This window comes from Heliangelus exortis, unplaced genomic scaffold (genome assembly GCF_036169615.1).
Source record: "Heliangelus exortis unplaced genomic scaffold, bHelExo1.hap1 Scaffold_122, whole genome shotgun sequence".
Lineage (NCBI taxonomy): Eukaryota > Metazoa > Chordata > Aves > Apodiformes > Trochilidae > Heliangelus > Heliangelus exortis.
In genome coordinates, this window is record NW_027285942.1 from 1 (window position 1) to 24,743 (window position 24,743).

Genomic DNA, 24,743 nt, shown 5'->3' on the forward strand with positions numbered 1-24,743 from the left:
TCCGCAGGTGGCCCCGGATTTCCGGAAGGCCTCACGGCGGCACCATCCGGGTCCCAGGGCCGGGCACTCCACCCACCCCTCCGCCATGACGTCACAAGGGGCGGGGCTACTGCGGGGAGGGGGCGGGGTCAGCGCCGCCGCCGCCACCACCACCGCCCGCACAGGTACGGCCAGGCGTGGCCACGCCCCTTGGGCGACAAACCACGCCCCTTTCCGACAGGCCCCGCCCCCTTCCTCGTGACCCCCCCCCGCCCCCACCTCTCGCCTCCCAAACCTCGCGTTTCGCCCCAAAACTGCTGCTCCCTGACAAAAACCGCGGCTTTCGCCTCAGAAACCTCACGTTTTAACACACAAACCGCCTCCTCCGTCCCAAAAGTTGCCCCCGCGTCTCCCAAACTGCCGCTTTAACCACACCTGTTGTGCTTTCTGCTTCTTTTACCTCAGAAATCCCCCGTTTTACCCCACAAACTGCGACTTTTCCCGCACAAATCAGCTCTTCGTAAGAAAAATGCCACTTTTACCTCACAAACTGCCACTTTTACCTCAAACTGCCACTTTTACCTCACAAACTGCCACTTTTACCTCACAAAATGCCACTTTTACCTCACAAAATGCCACTTTTACCTCACAAAATGCCACTTTTACCTCACAAAATGCCACTTTTACCTCACAAAATGCCACTTTTACCTCACAAAATGCCACTTTTACCTCACAAACTGTCACTTTTACCTCACAAACTGTCACTTTTACCTCACAAAATGCCACTTTTACCTCACAAACTGCCACTTTTACCTCACAAACTGCCACTTTTACCTCACAAACTGCCACTTTTACCTCACAAACTGCCACTTTTACCTCACAAAATGCCACTTTTACCTCGCAAACTGCCACTCTTACCTCACAAAATGCCACTTTTACCTCACAAACTGCCACTTTTACCTCACAAACTGCCACTTTTACCTCACAAAATGCCACTTTTACCTCGCAAACTGCCACTCTTACCTCACAAAATGCCACTTTTACCTCACAAACTGCCACTTTTACCTCACAAACTGCCACTTTTACCTCACAAAATGCCACTTTTACCTCACAAAATGCCACTTTTACCTCACAAAATGCCACTTTTACCTCACAAACTGCCACTTTTACCTCACAAACTGCCACTTTTACCTCACAAAATGCCACTTTTACCTCACAAAATGCCACTTTTACCTCACAAACTGCCACTTTTACCTCACAAACTGCCACTTTTACCTCACAAACTGCCACTTTTACCTCACAAACTGCCACTTTTACCTCACAAACTGCCACTTTTACCTCACAAGATGCCACTTTTACCTCACAAAATGCCACTTTTACCTCACAAAATGCCACTTTTACCTCACAAACTGCCACTTTTACCTCACAAACCGCCGCTTTTACCTCAAACTGCCACTTTTTACCTCATAAACCGAGATCTTTACCTCACAAACCGCCACTTTTTACCTCAAACTGCCACTTTTCACCTCACAAGCTGAGACCTTTACCTCAAACTGCCACTTTTTACCTCACACATTCCCACTTTTTACCTCACAAACTGAGATCTTTTCCTCAAACTGCCACCTTTTTACCTCACAAACTGCCACTTTTACCACACAAACCTGCTCTTCAGTAGAAAAACTGCAACTTTTGCTTCATAAACCGCAACTTTTGCCTCACAGACCGCCCCTTCGACCTCATAAATCCCGCGTTTCACCCTCCCCAACAAAACCTGCAGCTTTTACCTCACAAACGGCGTGGTTTGACCTCGGAAACTGCTTCATTTACCACCCAAACCGCCTCTTTTACCTCCCAAGCTGCCCCTCCCCCGAAAGATCCTCCCCTTCCACCTCACGAACTTGCGTTTTCCCTCACAAACCCCGTGTTTTACCTCGTAAATGGCCACTTTTACCTCACAAAGTGCGTCTTTTACCTCACAAACTGCGTCTTTTGCCTCACAAACTGCCACTTTTACCTCACAAACTGCCACTTTTACCTCACAAACTGCCACTTTTACCCCACAAACTGTCTCCTTTACCTCACAAACTGCCACTTTTACCCCACAAACTGTCTCCTTTACCTCACAAACTGCCACTTTTACCTCCCCAGCCTCCCCTCCCCCTTACAAACCGCCTCTTTTTCCCCTCCCGAAACCGCTCCTCCCCCACACAAACACCCCCAAACCCCAACCTCCTCCTCCACCCCAACCGCCTCTTTTCGCTCCCCTCCTCCGGCTCTCTCCCCGCTCCCCGCTCCTCCCCGGGTCCCCCCCTGTCCCCTGACCCCCCCGGTACCGGTTCCTTCATCCCGTTCCCGCTCGTGGCGCAGCAGCGACGGAAAGGACGGGGTGGGGGGGTGGGGGGGGGGAAGGCGAACGAGAGGGGTGGGGGACGAGAGCCGGAAGCGGAAGCGCTGGGGAGGAGGGGCACGTGAGGCGGCGGCAGCCAATGGGGAAAGAGCGGGGGCGGGTGAGGTGGGCGGAGCTTGGTGGCGGCAGCCCGTCACGTGACCGCCGGGGATGTCACCTGGCGGCACCGCCTCCCCCCCCCCGCAGCGCGCGGGAGGCAGGGGGGCGGGGCTATGCAAATGAGGGCACGTGACCACCCTGAGGGGGGGGGGACACCGGGGAACGGGGCGGTGTTATGATAATGAGGAGGCGGGGCATGCAAATGAGAGTCGGCAGCGCCACAGGCCCCACAGGGACCCACAGAGGACCTATAGGGTCTATAGGCACCCATAGGGTCCATAGGCACCCCCAGGCACCATAGAGACCCCCACCCATCCATAGGCACCCATAGGCACCCATAAGCACCATGAAGACCCCCACCCACCCACAGCCACCCATAGCACCCATAGGATCCATAGGCACCCACAGCCACCCCATAGCACCCACAGGCACCACAGAGACCCCCACCCACCCACAGGCTCCCCCAGGCACCCATAGGATCCATAGGCATGCCTACCCACCCATAGGCACCCACAGGCACCATGAAGACCCCCACCCACCCACAGCCACCCATAGGCACCCATAGGATCCATAGGCACCCACAGCCACCCCACAGCACCCACAGACACCACAGAGACCCCCACCCACCCACAGCCACCCATAGGCACCCATAGGATCCATAGGCACCCCACAGCCCCCCATAGCACCCATAGGATCCATAGGCACCCACAGCCACCCATAGCACCCATAGGATCCATAGGCACCCACAGCCACCCATAGGATCCATAGGCACCCACAGCCCCCCATAGCACCCATAGGATCCATAGGCACCCACGGGCACCCATAGCACCCATAGGATCCATAGGCACCCACAGCACCCCCAGACCCTTCAGGCTCCATTTTTATTTCTCCAGGAGGGACGCGGGCGCCGGGCCGGGGGGTGCCCCGGGGAGGGGTGGGGGTGCCCTGGGTGGGCGCGGGGGTGTTGGGGTGTCAGGCGGGGGTGCCGGGGGGGTTGGGGGAGGTGTCGGGGGGGTCGGGTGGGGGTGCCGGGGGGCGTGGGCGTCAGCGCTGGGTGCGGAGGTCGGGGGTGAGGGGGTCGTGCTGGATGGTTTGGTGAAGCATCAGCGCCAGCAGCCCCGCCCGGTTGGTCATGGCCGCCCGAAACGTTCCGCTCCTGCTCAAACAGCTCGTCCAGTTTGTACCACTGAGGGGACACCGGGGCGTCAGGGGCACCCAGGGGACACCCAGGGGCACCCAGGGGCACCCAGGGGACACCCAGGGGACACCCAGGGGCGCCCACGGGCACCCAGAGGACACACAGGGGACACCGGGGCGTCAGGGGCACCCAGGGGACACCCAGGGGACACCCAGGGGACACCCAGGGGACACCCACAGGACACCCAGGGGCACCCAGGGGACACCCAGGGGACACCCAGGGGCACCCAGGGGACACCCAGGGACACCCAGGGGCACCCACGGGCACCCAGGGGACACCCAGGGGACACCCAGGGGATACCCAGGGGCACCCACGGGCACCCAGGGGCACCCAGGGACACCCAGGGGCACCCAGGGACACCCAGGGGACACCCAGGGACACCCAGGGGCACCCACGGGCACCCAGGGGACACCCAGGGGACACCCAGGGGACACCCAGGGGCACCCACAGGACACCCAGGGGCACCCACGGGACACCCAGGGGACACCCAGGGACACCCAGGGGCACCCACGGGCACCCAGGGGCACCCATGGGCACCCAGGGGACACCCAGGGACACCCAGGGGACACCCAGGGGACACCCAGGGACACCCAGGGGACACCCAGGGGACACCCAGGGACACCCAGGGGCACCCAGGGGACACACAGGGGCACCCAGGGGCGCCCACGGGCACCCACGGGCACCCAGGGGACACCCAGGGGCACCCAGGGGACACCCATGGGCACCCAGGGGCACCCCAGGGACACCCAGGGGGACACCCAGGGGACACCCAGGGACACCCAGGGGACACCCAGGGGCACCCAGGGGCGCCTACGGGCACCCAGGGGCACCCACGGGACACCCAGGGGACACCCAGGGGCACCCAGGGGACACCCATGGGACACCCAGGGGCACCCACGGGCACCCACGGGACACCCACGGGACACCCACAGGCACCCAGGGGCACCCACGGGCACCCAGGGGACACCCAGGGGCACCCACGGGCACCCAGGGACACCCAGGGACACCCACGGGCACCCAGGGGCACCCAGGGGCACCCACGGGACACCCAGGGACACCCAGGGGACACCCAGGGGCACCCATGGGCACCCAGGGGACACCCAGGGGCACCCAGGGACACCCAGGGGCACCCAGGGGACACCCAGGGGCACCCAGGGGCACCCAGGGGACACTCAAGGGCGCCCACAGGCACCCATGGGACACCCAGGGGCACCCACGGGCACCCACGGGCACCCAGGGGCACCCACGGGACACCCAGGGGCACCCAGGGGCACCCACGGGCACCCACGGGCACCCAGGGGCACCCACGGGACACCCAGGGGCACCCAGGGGACACCCAGGGGACACCCAGGGGCACCCACGGGCACCCACGGGATACCCAGGGGCGCCCACGGGCACCCAGGGGACACCCAGGGGCACCCACAGGCACCCAGGGGACACCCAGGGGACACCCAGGGGCACCCAGGGGCACCCACGGGATACCCAAGGGCGCCCACAGGCACCCAGGGGCACCCATGGGACACCCAGGGGCACCCAGGGGACACCCAGGGACACCCAGGGACACCCAGGGGCACCCACAGGCACCCAGGGGGCACCCACGGGCACCCAGGGGCACCCAGGGGACACCCAGGGGCACCCACGGGACACCCAGGGGACACCCAGGGACACCCAGGGGCACCCAGGGGACACCCAGGGGCACCCAGGGGCACCCACGGGACACCCAGGGGACACCCAGGGGACACCCACGGGACACCCACGGGACACCCACGGGACACCCAGGGGCACCCACGGGCACCCACGGGCACCCAGGGGCACCCAGGGGACACCCAGGGGACACCCATGGGCACCCAGGGGCACCCAGGGGCACCCAGAGGACACCCAGGGGCACCCAGGGGACACCCAGGGGACACCCACGGGCACCCAGGGGACACCCAGGGGCACCCAGGGGACACACAGGGGACACCCGGAGGCACCTGGGGACGCCCGCACCCGAGGGACCCCCGGGGACACCCCTGAAACCCCCCGGGGGAAAACTGTGGGGAGCAGCGAGGGATTCTGGGGACACCCAAGGGACCCCAAGGGACTCGTAGTGACACCCAAGGGACCCTTGATGTCACCCAAGGGACCTCAACACCACCCAAGGGACCCTCAGTGTCACCTGAGTGACCTGAAGGCCACCCAAGGGACCCTCAACACCACCCACGAGCCCCCTGGTGACCCCAAGCACCACCCAAGGGACCCTCAAGGCCTCCCAAAGGACCCCCAAGGCCACCCAAGGGACTCCTGGTGACCTTGACACCACCCAAGGGACCCTCTCTGGTGACCTTGACACCACCCAAGGGACCCTCAACACCACCCAAGGGACCTCAACACCACCCAAGAGACCCCTGGTGACCCCGAGCACCACCCAAGGGACCTCAACACCATCCAAAGGACCCTCAACACCACCCAAGGGCCCCTCAACACCACCCAAGGGACCCTTAACAGCACCCAAGGGACCTCAACACACCCAAGGGCCCCTCAAGGCCACCCAAGGGACCTCAACACCACCCACAAGACCCCTGGTGACCCCGAGCACCACCAAAGGACCCCAAGGCCACCCGAGTGACCTCAACGTCACCCAGGGGCCCCTCACCGCCACCCAAAGGACCTCGATGCACCCAAGGGACTCCCGGTGACCCCGAGCAGCCCCCGGGGGGGCACCCGAGGGTGCAGCACCCACCACCCTGACTCTCTCCAGGTCGACCTCCGCCGGCGCAGCTTCTCCCAGCAGTAGTGGCGGTGGCAGCGCCGCTTGGGGACGCGGCAGAAGTCCCCGGTCAGCTCGAAGACGTCGCGGACCAGGGGGCACCCACACACCTCGTCCGCCGGCACCTAAGGGTGGGGGGGGAGCACCCAGGGATCAGGGGAGGCCCTCGTGTCCCCGGGGAACCTCCCGTGGGTGGGGGGACACCACGGGCACCCATGGGTGCTCCTCATGGAGTGGAGGTGTCCTGTGGCACCCGTGGGTGGGGGGGACACCATGGCACCCATGGGTGGGGGGACACCATGGGCACCCGTGGGTGGGGGGACACCACGGGCACCCGTGGGTGCTCCTCATGCAGTATTGGAGGTGTCCCATGGCACCCGTGGGTGGGGGACACACCATGGGCACCCGTGGGTGCTCTCAAGGAGTATTGGAGGTGTCCCATGGCACCCGTGGGTGGGGGGGACACCATGGGCACCTGTGGGTGCTCCTCATGGAGTATTGGATGTGTCCCATGGCACCCATGGGTGGGGGGACACCTCCAGAGGACCCACAGGAGCCCCCAGACCCCCTCCCAGCACCCATGGGTGCCCCCAGGCCCCCCCCAGACCCCTCTCCCAGGACCCCTAGGAGCCCCCAGACCTCCCCCCAGCACCCATAGGAGCCCCCAGACCCCTCTCAGCACCATGGGTGCCCCCAGATCCCCCCCCCAGCACCCACAGGTGCCCCCAGGCCCCCTCTCAGAACCCACAGGTGCCCCCCAGGCCCCCCAGACCCCTCTCCCAGCACCCATGGGAGCCCCCAGACCCCCCCAGCACCTACAGGAGCCCCCAGACCCCCCCCCAGACCCCCTTCAGCACCCATGGTGCCCCCAGGTCCCCCCAGACCCCCCCCAGCACCCACAGGTGCCCCCAGGCCCCCTCTCAGCACCCACGGGTGCCCCCCGGCCCCCCCCAGCCCCCTCTCCCAGGACCCATGGGAGCCCCCAGACCCCCCCCCAGCACCCATGGGTGCCCCCCACCCACCTTGGGGTCCCGGGAGTGCTCTGGGCAGAGCACCTGCAGGCGCTTGCAGTAAGTTTTGCTCTGGGGGTTGTAAACGTCACAGAAGAGCCGTGTGGCCCTGGGGACCAGTTCAAACCAGTAAGCACCAGTACGCACCGGTACGCACCCGCCAGGGCGACTGGGAGCACCCCAGCTCACCAGAAGCTCCCAGTACCCCCCCCCGGCCATCCCAGTAACCCCAGGAGCATCCCAGTAACCCCAGGAGCACCCAGTAACCCAGGAGCATCCCAGTAAGCCCCGGTTCACACCAGTAAGGCCCAGTTCGCACCAGTGACCCCCAGTAACAGCAGGAAGGCAACTGGAGCACCCCCAGCTCACCCAGAAGCTCCCAGTACCCCCCCCATGGCCATCCAGTAACCCCAGGAGCATCCCAGTAAGCCCCAGTTCACACCAGTAAGGCCCAGTTCGCACCAGTGACCCCCAGTAACACCAGGAAGGCAACTGGGAGCACCCCCAGCTCACCCAGAAGCTCCCAGTACCCCCCCCCCGGCCATCCCAGTAACCCCAGGAGCATCCAGTAACCCCAGGAGCATCCTAGTAAGCCCCAGTTCACACCAGTAAGGCCCAGTTTGCACCAGTGACCCCCAGTAACACCAGGAAGGCAACTGGGAGCACTCCCAGCTCACCCAGAAGCTCCCAGTACCCCCCCCCCCGGCCATCCCAGTAACCCCAGGAGCATCCAGTAACCCAGAGCATCCAGTAAGCCCCAGTTCACACCAGTAAGGCCCAGTTCACACCAGTGACCCCCAGTAACACCAGGAAGGCAACTGGGAGCACCCCCAGCTCACCCAGAAGCTCCCAGTACCCCCCCCATGGCCATCCCAGTAACCCCAGGAGCATCCCAGTAACCCCAGGAGCATCCCAGTAAGCCCCAGTTCACACCAGTAAGGCCCAGTTCGCACCAGTGACCCCCAGTAACAGCAGGAAGGCAACTGGGAGCACCCCCAGCTCACCAGAAGCTCCCAGTACCCCCCCCATGGCCATCCCAGTAACCCCAGGAGCATCCCAGTAACCCCAGGAGCACCCAGTAACCCCAGGAGCATCCCAGTAAGCCCCGGTTCACACCAGTAAGGCCCAGTTCACACCAGTGACCCCCAGTAACAGCAGGAAGGCAACTGGGAGCACCCCCAGCTCACCCAGAAGCTCCCAGTACCCCCCCCCATGGCCATCCCAGTAACCCAGGAGCATCCCAGTAACCCCAGGAGCATCCCAGTAAGCCCCAGTTCACACCAGTAAGGCCCAGTTCACACCAGTAAGGCCCAGTTCACACCAGTAAGACCCAGTTCGCACCAGTGACCCCCAGTAACACCAGGAAGGCAACTGGGAGCACCCCCAGCTCACCCAGAAGCTCCCAGTACCCCCCCCATGGCCATCCCAGTAACCCCAGGAGCATCCCAGTAACCCCAGGAGCATCCCAGTAAGCCCCGGTTTACACCAGTAACACCAGGAAGGCAACTGGGAGCACCCCAGCTCACCCAGTAACCCTCCCAGTGACTTCCCCCCCCCCAACCCCCCCGACCCATGGGACCCCCCCTCACCCAAACCCCCCCAAACCCCCCCAACCCCCCCCCCATGGACCCCCCAGCCCCCCTCCCCCACCCAACCCCCCCCCCCAGCCCCCCCCAACCCCCCCCCACCTCAACCCCCCCACCCCCACCCATGGGTGCCCCCCCCCCCCAGCCCCCCCCGTTTTGGGGCTCACCCCTCGATGCGGGTTGGGGTACATGGACCCGAAGGACGTTTGGCTCTCGTACTGTGGGGGGAGGGGGGGTCAGGGACCCTATAGACCCCCCCCTGACCCCTATAGACCCCCCCTGACCCTATAGACCCCCCTGACCCCTATAGACACCCCCCAGACCCTATAGACCCCCCCCTGACCCTATAGACCCCTCTGACCCCTATAGACCCCCCCCTGTCTGTAAGTGCCCCCACAGGGCTCTATAGGTGCCCATAGGTGCCTATAGGTGTCTCTAGGTGCCTATAGGTGCCCATAGGTGTCTCTAGGTGCCTATACGTGTCTGTAGGTGTCTCTAGGTGCCTATAGCTGCCTATAGGTGCCTATAGGTGTCTCTAGGTGCCTATAGGTGTCTGTAGGCGTCTCTTGGTGCCTATAGGTATCTCTAGGTGCCTCTAGGTGCCCATAGGTGCCCCCACAGCTGCCTATAGGTGTCTGTAGGTGTCTGTAGGTGTCTCTTGGTGCCTATAGGTGCCTCTAGATGTCTCTAGGTGCCCATAGGTGCCTATAGGTGTCTCTCAGTGCCTATAGGTGCCCATAGGTGCCCATAGGTGCCCATAGGTGCCTATAGATGTCTCTAGGTGCCCATAGGTGCCTATAGCTGTCTATAGGTGCCCATAGGTGCCTCTAGGTGCCCCCACAGCTGCCTATAGGTGCCCATAGGTGCCTATAGATGCCCATAGGTGCCTCCATACCTTGGCGTAGCAGCGCTCCATGTGCCTCAGGGCCACTCTGGGGTTTATGGGGTGCCCGCAGGAGACACAGAAAATCTGCAGCTCGGTGTCCTCGCTGTCCCCATCCGTGCTCTGACACCAGGGACACCAGTGACACCAGTGACACCAGTGACACCAGGGACACCAGTGACACCAGTGACACCAGTGACACCAGTGACACCAGGGACACCAGTGACACCAGTGACACCAGTGACACCAGTGACACCAGTAACACCAGTGACACCAGTGACACCAGGGACACCAGTGACACCAGTGACACCAGTGACACCAGTGACACCAGGGACACCAGTGACACCAGTGACACCAGTGACACCAGTGACACCAGTAACACCAGTGACACCAGTGACACCAGTGACACCAGTGACACCAGTGACACCAGGGACACCAGTGACACCAGTGACACCAGGGACACCAGTGACACCAGTGACACCAGTGACCACACACCAGTGACACCAGGGACACCAGTGACACCAGTGACACCAGTGACACCAGTGACACCAGTGACACCAGTGACCACACACCAGTGACACCAGGGACACCAGTGACACCAGTGACACCAGTGACACCAGTGACACCAGTGACACCAGGAACCACACACCAGTGACACCAGTGACACCAGTGACACCAGTGACACCAGTGACACCAGTGATACCAGGAACCACACACCAGTGACACCAGTAACCACACACCAGTGACACCAGTAACACCAGTAACACCAGTAACCACCCGCCAGTAACACCAGTAACACCAGTAACCACACACCAGGAACACCAGTAACCACACACCAGTGACACCAGTAACACCAGTGACACCAGTAACCACACACCAGTAACACCAGTAACACCAGTAACACCAGTAACCACACACCAGTAACACCAGTAACACCAGTAACCACCCACCAGTAACACCAGTAACCACCCACCAGTAACACCAATAACCACCCGCCAGCCACACCAGGAACACCAGTAACACCAGGCAGGCAACTGGGAGCAACTCCAGTTCAACCAGTAGCTCCCAGTAGCCCTCCCAGTAACTCCCAGCAGGGCCCCAGACATTGGGGTCCCCCCGAAAAGGGACCCAGGGGTCCAGAGCCCCCCCCTGGAACGGCCCCGGGGGGTCCCCAAGTGTCCCCCATGGGATGGAGCCCAGGGCTGGGGGGACCCTCGGGAACTTCCCTGGAAATTCCCTGGAAATTCCACATCCCTCTGGAAGATCCCAGGTGTTTGGGGGACCCTCTGGAACGTCCCCATCCCTCTGGAAGATCCCAAGTGTTCAGGGGACCCTCTGGAACATCTCCCTCCCTCTGGAATATCCCTGGAATGTCCCCATCCCTCTGGAACATCCCTGGAACATCCCTGGAATATCCCTGGAACATCCCCCTCCCTCTGGAATGTCCCAAGCGTTTGGGGGACCCTCTGGAACATCCCCCATCCCTCTGGAACATCCCTGGAACATCCCATTCCCTCTGGAATGTCCCCATCCCTCTGGAACATCCCATTCCCTCTGGAAGATCCCAAGTGTTCAGGGGACCCTCTGGAACATCCCCCTCCCTCTGGAATATCCCTGGAACGTCCCCATCCCTCTGGAATGTCCCAAGCATTTGGGGGACCCTCTGGAATTCCCCCATCCCTCTGGAACATCCCTGGAACGTCCCCATCCCTCTGGAATGTCCCCATCCCATCCCTGTGGAATTCCCACCTCCTGGTCAGGCCGTGCCGGGTGCCCCTTTGCCCGGGCGATCAGCGCCTCCAGCTCATGGAATTTCCTCTCCATCTCCTGGAGCCGCAGCCTCGCTCCCTGCTGCTCCCTCCGGATCCGCTCCAGGAGCCGCTTCCCGTGCTCCTCGGCCACGCAGGGGCTCTGCTGCCACTGCTGGATCCGCTGCGGGAGGATCTCGTAGATCCGGCTGGGGGGTGGGAGACAGGGGTTTGGGATCTGGGATTTGGGATTTGGGATTTGGGATCTGGGATTTGGGATTTGGGATCTGGGATCTGGGAGTCGGGGATTTGGGATTGGTTCTGGGATCAGGAGGATCTCGTAGATCCGGCTGGGGGGTGGGAGACAGGGGTTTGGGATCTGGGATTTGGGATTTGGGATCAGGAGGATCTCGTAGATCCGGCTGGGGGGAAACAGGAGACAGGGGTTTGGGATCTGGGATCTGGGATTTGGGATCAGGAGGATCTCGTAGATCCGGCTGGGGGGAAACAGGAGACAGGGGTTTGGGATCTGGGATCTGGGATTTGGGATCTGGGATCAGGAGGATCTCGTAGATCCGGCTGGGGGATGGGAGACAGGGGTTTGGGATCTGGGATCTGGGATCTGGGATCTGGGATTTGGGATTGGGGGGAGAGGGGATTCAGGGATCTGGGATCAGCTCTGGGATCAGGAGGATCTCGTAGATCCGGCTGGGGGGTGGGAGACAGGGGTTTGGGATCAGGGGTTTGGGATCTGGGATTTGGGATCTGGGATTTGGGAGTCAGGGATTTGGGATTGGTTCTGGGATCAGGAGGATCTCGTAGATCCGGCTGGGGGGGTGGGAGACAGGGGTTTGGGGTCTGGGATTTGGGATCTGGGATCAGGAGGATCTCGTAGATCCGGCTGGGGGGTGGGAGACAGGGGTTTGGGATCTGGGATTTGGGATTTGGGATCAGGAGGATCTCGTAGATCCGGCTGGGGGGAAACAGGAGACAGGGGTTTGGGATCTGGGATCTGGGATCAGGAGGATCTCGTAGATCCGGCTGGGGGGAAACAGGAGACAGGGGTTTGGGATCTGGGATCTGGGATTTGGGATCTGGGATCAGGAGGATCTCGTAGATCCGGCTGGGGATGGGAGACAGGGGTTTGGGATCTGGGATTTGGGATCTGGGATTTGGGATCTGGGATTTGGGATCAGGGGGAGCTGGGAAATAGGGGGGAGAGGGGATTCAGGGATTTGGGATCGGTTCTGGGATCAGGAGGATCTCGTAGATCCGGCTGGGGGGAAACAGGAGACAGGGATTTGGGATCTGGGATTTGGGAGCAGGGGGAGCTGGGAAATAGGGGGGAGAGGGGATTTGGGATCGGCTCTGGGATCAGGAGGATCTCGTAGATCCGGCTGGGGGGGTGGGAGACAGGGGTTTGGGATCTGGGATCCGGGATCTGGGATTTGGGATCTGGGATTTGGGATTGGGGGGAGAGGGGATTCAGGGATTTGGGATCAGCTCTAGGATCAGGAGGATCTCGTAGATCCGGCTGGGGGGGTGGGAGACAGGGGTTTGGGATCAGGGGTTTGGGATCTGGGATTTGGGATCTGGGATTCAGGGTCTGGGATCTGGGATCTGGGATCCAGGGGAGAGGGGGGAGAGGGGGAGCCGGGAAATCAGGGGGAGAGGGGATTCAGGGATTCGGGATCGGTTCTGGGATCAGGAGGATCTCGTAGATCCGGCTGGGAGGATGGGAGACAGGGGTTTGGGATCTGGGATTTGGGTCTGGGATCTGGGGCAGGGGGGGAGCCAGGAAATAGGGGGGAGAGGGGATTTGGGATCAGCTCTGGGATCAGGAGGATCTCGTAGATCCGGCTGCGGGAAAACCACAGGGAGTCGGGGTCTGGGATCCGGGGGAGAGGGGGGAGAGGGGATTCAGGGATTTGGGATTGGCTCTGGGATCAGGGGGATCCAGGAGAGGGAAATGGGGGGAGAGGGGATTTGGGATCAGCTCTGGGATCAGTGGGATCTGGGAGTGGGAAATGGGATCCAGGGATTTGGGATTGGGATCGGGGGGAGCCAGGAAAGAGGGGGCAGAGGGGAGTTGGAGGGGATCTGCTCTGGGGCTCCATGGTCCTCCCCGACCCTTTATACTGGTCCCTACTGGTCTGTACTGATTTATACTGGTTTCTACTGGTCTATACTGGTTCCTCCTCCCTTCACACCCCCCCCTATCCCCCACCCCTGGGCTGAGCAGGGCACTCTGGGGCTCTACGGTCCTCCCCGACCCTTTATACCAGTCCGTACCAATCCATACCAGTCCCTACTGGTTCCTACTGGTTTCTACTGGTTCCTACTAGTTCCTACTGGTTTCTACTGGTCTATACTGGTTTCTCCTCCCTTCACACCCCCCCTATCCCCCATCCCTGGGCTGAGCTCTGGGGCTCTACGGTCCTCCCCGACCCTTTATACCGGTCCATACCAGTCCCTACTGGCTTCTACTGGTTCCTACTGGTTTCTACTGGTTCCTACTGGTTCCTACTGGTTCCTACTGGTGTGCACTCACTTGGCAGCCAGTTTGACCCCGCAGGCCTCGCTGCAGTACTTGGAGGGGGGGCGTGCAGGGCGGGTGCAGCCGGGGCCCAGGCACTGACCCAGCCCCGCGGGGTCCCGGGGGTCGCAGCGCTCGGGGTGGCGACTTCGCTCCCGGTGCCGCGGCCGCTGGCGGTGCCGCTTGTACCGCTCCTCCTTCTGACCAGTACGGACCAGTACACACCAGTTAAACACTGGGAGTGCACTGGGAATGCACCAGTAACGCACCAGTAACACGCCAACACCCATAGGCACCGGTATGCACCAGTTACACACTGGTAACGCACCGGTGCCGCTTGTACCGCTCCTCCTTCTGACCAGTACGGACCAGTACACACCAGTTACACACTGGGAATGTACTGGAAATGCACCAGTAACGCACCAGTAACGCACCGATACCCGTATGCACCAGTATGCACCAGTTATACACCAGTATGCACTGGTAATGCACGGGTGCCGCTTGTACCGCTCCTCCTTCTGACCAGTACGGACCAGTACACACCAGTTACACACTGGGAATGTACTGGGAATGCACCAGTAACGCACCAGTAATGCACCGATACCCGTATGCACCAGTATGCACCAGTTACACACCGGTAACGCACCGGTGCCGCTTGTACCACTCCTCCTTCTGACCAGTACGGACCAGTACAAACCAGTTACACACTGGGAATGTACTGGGAATGCACCAGTAACGCACCGATACCCGTATGCACCAGTATGCACCAGTTACACACTGGTAACGCACCAGTGCCGCTTGTACCGCTCCTCCTTCTGACCAGTACGGACCAGTACGCACCAGTAACACACTGGGAGTGCACTGGGAATGCACCAGTTACACACCAGTAACACACTGGTGCTGCTTGTACCACTCCCCCTTCTGACCAGTAACTGGTCAGGCTCCCAGTGCCTCCCAGTAGCACCCAGTGGCTCCCAGTGCCCAACAGGAGCTCTTCACAGCCCTCCCAGTGCCTCCCAGTAGCTCCCAGTGCCTCCCAGTGCCCAGCAGGAGCTCTTCACAGCCCTCCCAGTGCCTCCCAGTAGCTCCCAGTGCCTCCCAGTGCCCAGCAGGAGCTCTTCACAGCCCTCCCAGTGCCTCCCAGTGCCTCCCAGTAGCTCCCGGTGCCTCCCAGTGCCCAGCAGGAGCTCTTCACAGCCCTCCCAGTGCCTCCCAGTAGCTCCCAGTGCCTCCCAGTGCCCAGCAGGAGCTCTTCACAGCCCTCCCAGTGCCTCCCAGTGCCTCCCAGTAGCTCCCGGTGCCTCCCAGTGCCCAGCAGGAGCTCTTCACAGCCCTCCCAGTGCCTCCCAGTAGCTCCCAGTGCCTCCCAGTGCCCAGCAGGAGCTCTTCACAGCCCTCCCAGTGCCTCCCAGTAGCTCCCAGTGCCCAACAGGAGCTCTTCACAGCCCTCCCAGTGCCTCCCAGTGGCTCCCAGTGCCCAGCAGGAGCTCTTCACAGCCCTCCCAGTGCCTCCCAGTACCTCCCAGTGCCTCCCAGTGCCCAACAGGAGCTCTTCACAGCCCTCCCAGTGCCTCCCAGTGCCTCCCAGTGCCCCCCCCACCTTTTTCTCCGCCTTCCTCTCCCTCCTCTTGACGTGTTTCACCTTCACCGCGCGTTTCCGCAGCGCGGGGTCGAGGAAAGGAGCATCCTCGGGGTCACTGAGCCAGGGCTGGGGGAGAACACGCTTAGAACACGCTTAGAACACGCTTAGAACACGCTTAGGACACGTTTGGGGGCTGAAACATGCTTAGAACATGCTTGGGGAGCTATAACATGCTTAGAACACGCTTAGAACACGCTTAGGACACGCTTGGGGGCTGCAACATGCTTAGAACACGCCTGAGCTGCATTTTGGGGCAATTTTTAGGGGATTTGGGGTCCCCAAGGGGCATTTTGGGGCAATTTTTGGGGGATTTGGGGTCCCCAAGGGGCATTTTGGGGGATTTGGGGTCCCCAAGAGGCATTTTGGGGCAATTTTGAGGGAATTTGGGGTCCCCAAGGGACATTTTGGGGCAATTTTTGGGGGATTTGGGGTCCCCGAGGGGCATTTTGGGGCAATTTTGGGGGGATTTGGGGTCCCCGAGGGGCATTTTGGGGGATTTGGGGTCCCCAAGGGGCATTTTGGGGCAATTTTTGGGGGATTTGGGGTCCCCGAGGGGCATTTTGGGGGATTTGGGGTCCCCAAGGGGCATTTTGGGGCAATTTTGAGGGAATTTGGGGTCCCCAAGGGGCATTTTGGGGGATTTGGGGTCCCCAAGGGACATTTTGGGGCATTTTTTGGGGGATTTGGGGTCCCCAAGGGGCATTTTGGGGGATTTGGGGTCCCCAAGGGACATTTTGGGGCAATTTTTGGGGGATTTGGGGTCCCCAAGGGGCATTTTGGGGGATTTGGGGTCCCCAAGGGACATTTTGGGGCAATTTTTGGGGGATTTGGGGTCCCCAAGGGGCATTTTGGGGCAATTTTTGGGGGATTTGGGGTCCCCAAGGGACATTTTGGGGGATTTGGGGTCCCCAAGGGACATTTTGGGGCAATTTTTGGGGGATTTGGGGTCCCCGAGGCCCATTTTGGGGCAATTTTTGGGGGATTTGGGGTCCCCGAGGGTCATTTTGGGGGATTTGGGGTCCCCGAGGGGCATTTTGGGGGATTTGGGGTCCCCGAGGGGCATTTCAGGGCAATTCTGGGGGATTTTAGAACCACGGGTGCCCCTTTGGGTGCAATTTTTCAGCTTTTTTTGGGATTTTGGGGGGATTTTTTTCAGCTCAGCTTCCCGGGGAGGTTTTGGGGGGGTTTTTTTTTTGGGGTTTTTTTTTGGGGTCACTCACCATCCCGTGCTCATCGAAGGCCCCGGCACAGAGGTCCTGGTAGAGCCGGGGGTCGAGGGGCAGCTCCTCATCCGAGAGGGTCTCGGGGGGTCCCCCCCCCCCCAACTGCTCCTTCAGCAGCTCCAGGTCCCCCTCGCGCCCCCGGGTCAGCTGGGGGGGGGTCAGCACCCACCCAGAGGGGACACGACCCCCACCCAACCCCCCCCTTTATCCCAAAGGGACCCAGGGGTTGGGGACCCCCCCCCAAAAAAACAGGAACCAAGAATTGGGGGACCCTCCCCCCCAAAAAAAAGAGACCCAAGAAGTTGGGGGACCCCCCCTTTATCCCAAAGGGACCCAGGAATTGGGGGACCCCCCCCAAAAGGGACCCAGGGGTTGGGGACCCCCCCCAAAAAAAACAGGAACCAAGAATTGGGGGACCCTCCCCCCAAAAAAGAGACCCAAGTGTTGGGGACCCCCCCAAAAAGGGACCCTAGGGGTTTGGGGACCCCCCCCAAAAGGGACCCAGGGACCCCCCTCTTTATCCCAGAAGGGACCCAGGAGTTGGGGACCCCCCCCCCAAAAAAACAGGAACCAAGAATTGGGGGACCCTCCCCCCCAAAAAAAGAGACCCAAGTGTTGGGGACCCCCCCAGAAAGGGACCCAAGGGTTGGAGGACCCCAACCCCAAAAGAAGAGACCCAGGAGTTGGGGACCCCCCCAGGAAGAGACCCAAGGGGAGGGGGACCCCCCCCTTTATCCCCAAGGGACCCAGGAACTGGGGGACCCCCCCCAAAAGGGACCCAGGGGTTGGGGACCCCCCCTCTTTATCCCAAAGGGACCCAGGAATTGGGGGACCCTCCCCCCAAATAAAGAGACCCAGGAGTTGGGGACCCCCCCAAAAGGGACCCAGGGTTTTGGGGACCCCCACCCCAAAAAAAAGGGACCCAAGGGTTGGGGACCCCCCAGAAAGGCCCCCCCGGAGGTTTTTGGGGTGACTCACCGAGGTGGGGAAGTATTTGTAGGATTCCTGAGGGGGGAAGAGGGGAACACGCTAAGAACACGCTAAGAACATGCTAAGAACATGCTAAGGACACGCTAAGAACCCTCTCACCCAGCAATGAACCCTCCCAACCCCCCCACCCCAGTCGCCCCCCCCCCTGCTCTCCCTCCACACCAAGCACACGCTAAGGACATGCTAAGGACACACCAAGCACATACTAAGGACATGCCAAGCACATACTAAGGACACACTAAGGACACGCTAAGCACATGCCAAGCACACTCTCACCCAGAATGGGCCCTCCCACCCCCTTCCCTACCCCCCTGCTCCCCCCACACCGAGCACACACCAAGCACACGTTAAGGACACGCTAAGCACACGCCAAGCACACATTAAGGACACGCTAAGCACACATTAAGGACATGCTAAGCACACGCTAAGGACATGCTAAGCACACACCAAGATCCCTCTCACCCAGCAACAAACCCTCCCAACCCCCTCTCACCCCATCCCCCACCCCCCTGCTCCCCCCACGCCAAGCACATGCCAAGCACACGTTAAGCACACGTTAAGCACACGCCAAGCACATGTTAAGGACACGCCAAGCACACGCCAAGGTCCCTCTCACCCAGCAACGAACCCTCCCAACCCCCTCTCATCCCATCCCCCACCCCCCTGCTCCCCCCACGCCAAGCACACGCCAAGCACACGCCAAGCACACGCCAAGCACACGCCAAGCACACGCTAAGCACACGCCAAGCACACATTAAGGACATGCTAAGCACACGTTAAGGACATGCTAAGCACACATTAAGGACATGCTAAGCACACGCTAAGGACATGCTAAGCACACACCAAGATCCCTCTCACCCAGCAACGAACCCTCCCAACCCCCTCTCACCCCATCCCCCACCCCCCTGCTCCCCCCACGCCGAGCACACGCTAAGGACACGCCAAGCACACGCCAAGCACACGCCAAGCACACGCCAAGCACACGCCAAGCACACGCCAGGCCCGACCCGCGCGCGCAGCTGGCACTGCCGGAGGCGACATTTCTGCCGGATCTTGTTGGGGCCCCCGAACTTCTTCATGTCCCGGCAGAAGTCACAGAGCCCACAGTCCTCGGGGCGCCGGCACGCCTCGCACTCCCCACACATCCGGGCTGAGCGCTTGATCTGGGGCACAAAGAGGGAAACTGAGGCACAGGGAGGGAAACTGAGGCACAGGGGGGGAAACTGAGGCACGGGAGGGAAACTGAGGCACAGGAGGGAAACTGAGGCACAGGAGGGAAACTGAGGCACAGGGACACGCCTCGCACTCCCCACACATCCGGGCCGAGCGCTTGATCTGGGGCAGAAAGAGGGGAAACTGAGGCACAAAGAGGGGAAACTGAGGCACAGGGAGGGGATTGGGAGGGAAACTGAGGCAGAAAAAGGGGAAACTGAGGCACAGGAAGGGAAACCGAGGCACAGGGAGGGAAACTGAGGCACAGGGAGGGAAACTGAGGCACAGGAGGGAAACTGAGGCACAGGAGGGAAACTGAGGCACAGGAAGGGAAACTGAGGCACAGGGAGGGAAACTGAGGCACAGGGAGGGAAACTGAGGCACAGGAGGGGAAACTGAGGCACAGGAGGGGAAACTGAGGCACAGGAGGGGAAACTGAGGCACAGGGAGGGAAACTGAGGCACAGGAGGGAAACTGAGGCACAGGAGGGAAACTGAGGCACAGGGACACGCCTCGCACTCCCCACACATCCGGGCCGAGCGCTTGATCTGGGGAACAGGAGGGAAACTGAGGCACAAAGAGGGAAACTGAGGCACAGGAGGGAAACTGAGGCACGGGAGGGAAACTGAGGCACAGGAGGGGAAACTGAGGCACAGGGAGGGAAACTGAGGCACAGGAGGGGAAACTGAGGCACAGGGAGGGAAACTGAGGCACAGGGAGGGAAACTGAGGCACAGGAGGGGAAACTGAGGCACAGGGAGGGAAACTGAGGCACAGGGACACGCCTCGCACTCCCCACACATCCGGGCCGAGCGCTTGATCTGGGGAACAGGAGGGAAACTGAGGCACAAAGAGGGAAACTGAGGCACAGGAGGGAAACTGAGGCACGGGAGGGAAACTGAGGCACAGGAGGGGAAACTGAGGCACAGGGAGGGAAACTGAGGCACAGGGACACGCCTCGCACTCCCCACACATCCGGGCTGAGCGCTTGATCTGGGGCAGAAAGAGGGGAACTGAGGCACAGGAGGGGATTGGGAGGGGACTGGGAGGGACCAGGAGGGGAAACTGAGGCACAAAGGGGGGAAACCGAGGCACAGGAAGGGACTGGGGGGCACTGGGAGAGATTGGGAGGGGACTGGGAGGGGAAACTGAGGCAGAAAGAGGGAAACTGAGGCACAGGGAGGGAAACTGAGGCACAGGAGGGAAACTGAGGCACAGGGAGGGAAACTGAGGCACAGGAGGGGAAACTGAGGCACAGGGAGGGAAACTGAGGCACAGGAGGGGAAACTGAGGCACAGGGAGGGAAACTGAGGCACAGGGAGGGAAACTGAGGCACAGGGACACGCCTCGCACTCCCCACACATCCGGGCTGAGCGCTTGATCTGGGGAACAGGGGGGAAACTGAGGCACAGGAGGGGATTGGGGGGGACTGGGAGAGATTGGGAGGGGACTGGGAGGGGAAACTGAGGCAGAAAGAGGAGAAACTGAGGCACAGGAGGGGATTGGGGGGGAAACTGAGGCACAGGAGGGAAACTGAGGCACAGGAGGGAAACTGAGGCACAGGGAGGGAAACTGAGGCACAGGAGGGGATTGGGAGGGGATTGGGGGGAAAACTGAGGCAGAAAGAGAGGAAACTGAGGCAGAAAGAGGGGAAACTGAGGCACAGGAGGGGAAACTGAGGCAGAAAGAGGGGAAACTGAGGCACAGGAGGGAAACTGAGGCACAGGGAGGGGATGGGGGGGGACTGGGAGAGATTGGGAGGGGACTGGGAGGGGAAACCGAGGCACAGGAAGGGACTGGGGGGCACTGGGGTCCCTTTTTTTGAGCTCCCTTTTTAGGGGTTCCTTTTGGGGTCCCCTTTTTCGAGGCTCCTTTTGGGATCCCCTTTTTTTGGGATCCCCTTTTTTTGGGATCCCCTTTTTTTTGGGATCCCCTTTTTTTGGGGTCCCCCTTTTTTTGGGGTGCCCTTTCTCGGGGTGCTGGTTCTGCTGACCTTGGCTGCCCGGCCCGGTTCCAGTTCGGGTCCTTTGGTGCTCTCGTGCTCCTTCTCCCTCCACTTCTTGTGCCGGTACCGGATCTCCAGGGACGGATCCTTCTCTGGGGGGAGGGGGCACCCGGGAGTTGGGGACCCCCCTTCCCCCCCAAAAAAAAAGGGACCCAGGAGTCCCCCCCCCCCAAAAAAAGAGGGGACCCAAAAGTTGGGGATCAGCCCAAAAAAAGGGGGCCAGGAGTCTGGGGGCTCCTTTTTGGGGTCACTTTTGGGGTCCCTTCCTGGGGTTCCCTTTTTGAGGTCCCTTTTCTGGGGGCTCCTTTTTGGGGTCACTTTTGAGTCTGGGGGCTCCTTTTTGGGGTCCCTTTTGGGGTCCCTTTTCTGGGGGCTCCTTTTTGGGGTCCCTTTTGGGGTCCCTTTTCTGGGAGCTCCTTTTTGGGGTCACTTTTCTGGGGGCTCCTTTTTGGGGTCACTTTTGGGGTCCCTTTTCTGGGGTTCCCTTTTTGGGGTCCCTTTTCTGGGGGCTCCTTTTTGGGGTCCCTTTTCTGGGGGCTCCTTTTTGGGGTCACTTTTGGGGTCCCTTTTCTGGGAGCTCCTTTTTGGGGTCCTTTTTGGGGTCCCTTTTCTGGAGCTCCTTTTTGGGGTCACTTTTGGGGTCCCTTTTCTGGGAGCTCCTTTTTGGGGTCACTTTTCTGGGGGCTCCTTTTTGGGGTCACTTTTGGGGTCCCTTTTCTGGGGTTCCCTTTTTGGGGTCCCTTTTCTGGGGGCTCCTTTTTGGGGTCACTTTTGGGGTCCCTTCCTGGGGTTCCCTTTTTGGGGTCCCTTTTCTGGGGGCTCCTTTTTGGGGCCCCCTTTTTAGGGGTCCATTTTTTGGGGTTCCCTTTTAGGGGTCCCCTTTCTAGGGTTCTGGTTTTGGGGTCCCTTTTGGGGTTCCCCTATCTAGGGCTGGGTTTTTTGGGGTCCCTTTTGGGGTTCCCCTTTAGGGCCCCCTTTCTAGGGTTCTGGTTTTGGGGTCCCTTTTGGGGTTCCCTTCCTGGGGTTCCCTTTTTGGGGTCCCCTTTCTAGGGGTCCGTTTTTTGGGGTCCCTTTTAGGGTTCCCCTATCTGGGGCTGGGTTTTTTGGGGTCCCTTTTGAGGCTCCCTTTTTGGGGTTCCCTTTTTGGGGTTCCCTTTTTGGGGTCCCTTTTGGGGCTCCCTTCCTGGGGTTCCCTTCAGGGGTTGGGGTGGCTGGGGGGGGTGTTTTGGGGTGTTTCAGGGTGAGTTTTGGGGTGTGTTTTGGGGGTGTTTTGGGGTGTTTCAGGGTGTGTTTCGGGGTGAGTTTTGGGGTGTTTTGGGGTGAGTTTTGGGGTGAGTTTCAGGGTGAGTTTTGGGGGATGTTCTGGGGTGAGTTTTGGGGGATGTTTCAGGGTGAGTTTTGGGGTGTTTTGGGGTGAGTTTTGGGGTGAGTTTTGGGGTGAGTTTTGGGGTGTGTTTGGGGTGAGTTTTGGGGTGTTTTGGGGTGAGTTCTGGGGTGAGTTTTGGGGTATTTTGGGGCGAGTTTTGGGGGGATGTTTTGGGGTGATTTTGGGGGATGTTTTGGGGTGAGTTTTGGGGTGTTTCAGGGTGAGTTTTGGGGGTGAGTTTTGGGGTGTGTTTTGGGGTATTTTGGGGTGTTTCAGGGTGTGTTCTGGGGTGTGTTTCGGGGTGAGTTTTGGGGTATTTTGGGGTGAGTTTTGGGGTGAGTTCTGGGGTGAGTTCTGGGGTGAGTTTCAGGGTGAGTTTTGAGGTGTTTTGGGGTGAGTTTTGGGGTGAGTTTTGGGGGATGTTTTGGGGTGAGTTTTGGGGTGTTTCAGGGTGAGTTTCGGGGGTGAGTTTTGGGTGAGTTTTGGGGTGAGTTTTGGGGGATGTTTCGGGGTGAGTTTTGGGGTGAGTTTCGGGGTGAGTTTTGGGGTGAGTTTTGGGGTGATTTTGGGGGGATGTTTTTGGGGTGAGTTTTGGGGTATTTTGGGGTGAGTTTTGGGGTGAGTTTTGGGGTGAGTTTTGGGGTGAGTTTCGGGGTGAGTTTCAGGGTGAGTTTCGGGGTGGTGAGTTTCGGGGTGAGTTTTGGGGTGTGTTTTGGGGTGAGTTTGGGGTGTTTTGGGGTGAGTTTTAGGGTGAGTTTTGGGGTGAGTTTTGGGGTGAATTTTGGGGTGAGTTTTGGGGTGTTTTGGGGTGAGTTTTGGGGTGTTTTGGGTGTGTTTCAGGGTGAGTTTTGGGGTGAGTTTTGGGGTGAGTTTTGGGGTGAGTTTTGGGGTGTGTTCTGGGGTGAGTTTTGGGGTGTGTTTTGGGGTATTTTGGGGTGCGTTTTGGGGTGAGTTTCGGGTGTGAGTTTTGGGGTGTTTCAGGGTGAGTTTCGGGGGTGAGTTTTGGGGATGTTTTGGGGTGAGTTTTGGGTGAGTTTCGGGGGATGTTTCGGGGTGAGTTTTGGGGTGAGTTCTGGGGGATGTTTCTGGGTGAGTTTTGGGGTGAATTTTGGGGGATGTTTTGGGGTGAGTTTTGGGGTGAGTTTTGGGGTGTTTCGGGGTGAGTTTCGGGGTGAGTTTCGGGGTGAGTTTCGGGGTGTGTTCTGGGGTGAGTTTCGGGGTGTTTCGGGGTGAGTTTTGGGGTGAGTTTTGGGGTATTTTGGGGGTGAGTTTTGGGGTGAGTTTTGGGGTGTTTTGGGGTGTGTTCTGGGGTGTGTTTTGGGGTGTTTTGGGGTGAGTTTTGGGGTATTTTGGGGTGAGTTTCGGGGTGAGTTTTGGGGTGAGTTTTGGGGGTGTTTTGGGGTGTTTTGGGGTGTGTTTCGGGGTGAGTTTCAGGGTGAGTTTTGGGGTGAGTTTTGGGGTATTTTGGGGTGAGTTTTGGGGGTGAGTTTTGGGGTGAGTTTCGGGGTGAGTTTTGGGGGTGTGTTTTGGGGTGAGTTTCGGGGTGTTTTGGGGTGAGTTTTGGGGTGAGTTTCAGGGTGAGTTTTGGGGTGAATTTTGGGATGTTTTGGGGTGAATTTTGGGGTGAATTTTGGGGTGTTTCGGGGTGCTCACCCCGGCACTGCCCGCAGTACCACTCCCGGATGTTCTTGGCCATCTTCTCGGTGATGTTGATGCAGTCCCCGTGGAACACTCGTTGCAGCTGTCACAGCTCTGGGGACAGGGGGGGGGACAGGGGGGGGGACAGGGGGGGGACATCAGGGACATCGGGGGCGTTGGGGACATCGGGGGGACATGGGGGACATTGGGGGCAGTTGGGAGAACAGGGCCCCAGGAGGGGGTCCCAGGGGTCAGGGGGGGACATTGGGGACGTGGGGGGATGGGGGGGACATGGGGGACATTGGGGGGGGGGGGAGTGGGGACATTGGGGGTGTTGGGGACATCGGGGACGTTGGGGACATCGGGGACAGGGGGGGGGACAGGGGGGACATTGGGGACGTGGGGGGATGGGGGGGACATGGGGGACATTGGGGGGGGGGGAGTGGGGACATTGGGGGCGTTGGGGACATTGG

At 60.5% G+C, this 24,743-nt stretch overlaps 1 protein-coding gene across 1 annotated transcript; it reads right to left on the reverse strand.

Moving 5' to 3' along the window:
- Nucleotides 1–3,480: 3,480 nt before the first annotated feature.
- Nucleotides 3,481–24,384, reverse strand: LOC139790666 (CXXC-type zinc finger protein 1-like; the record flags this gene model as incomplete). Its single annotated transcript, XM_071732534.1, is given in 17 exon segments — nt 3,481–3,628; nt 3,630–3,671; nt 6,406–6,434; nt 6,437–6,557; nt 7,455–7,551; nt 9,196–9,212; nt 9,214–9,246; nt 9,924–10,034; nt 11,661–11,868; nt 14,211–14,395; nt 15,796–15,903; nt 17,058–17,207; nt 18,039–18,065; nt 19,058–19,213; nt 21,255–21,358; nt 24,286–24,363; nt 24,366–24,384. Coding segments are annotated over 17 exon segments (1,584 nt in total), but the record flags the coding sequence as incomplete, so codon positions are not given.
- Nucleotides 24,385–24,743: the final 359 nt, after the last annotated feature.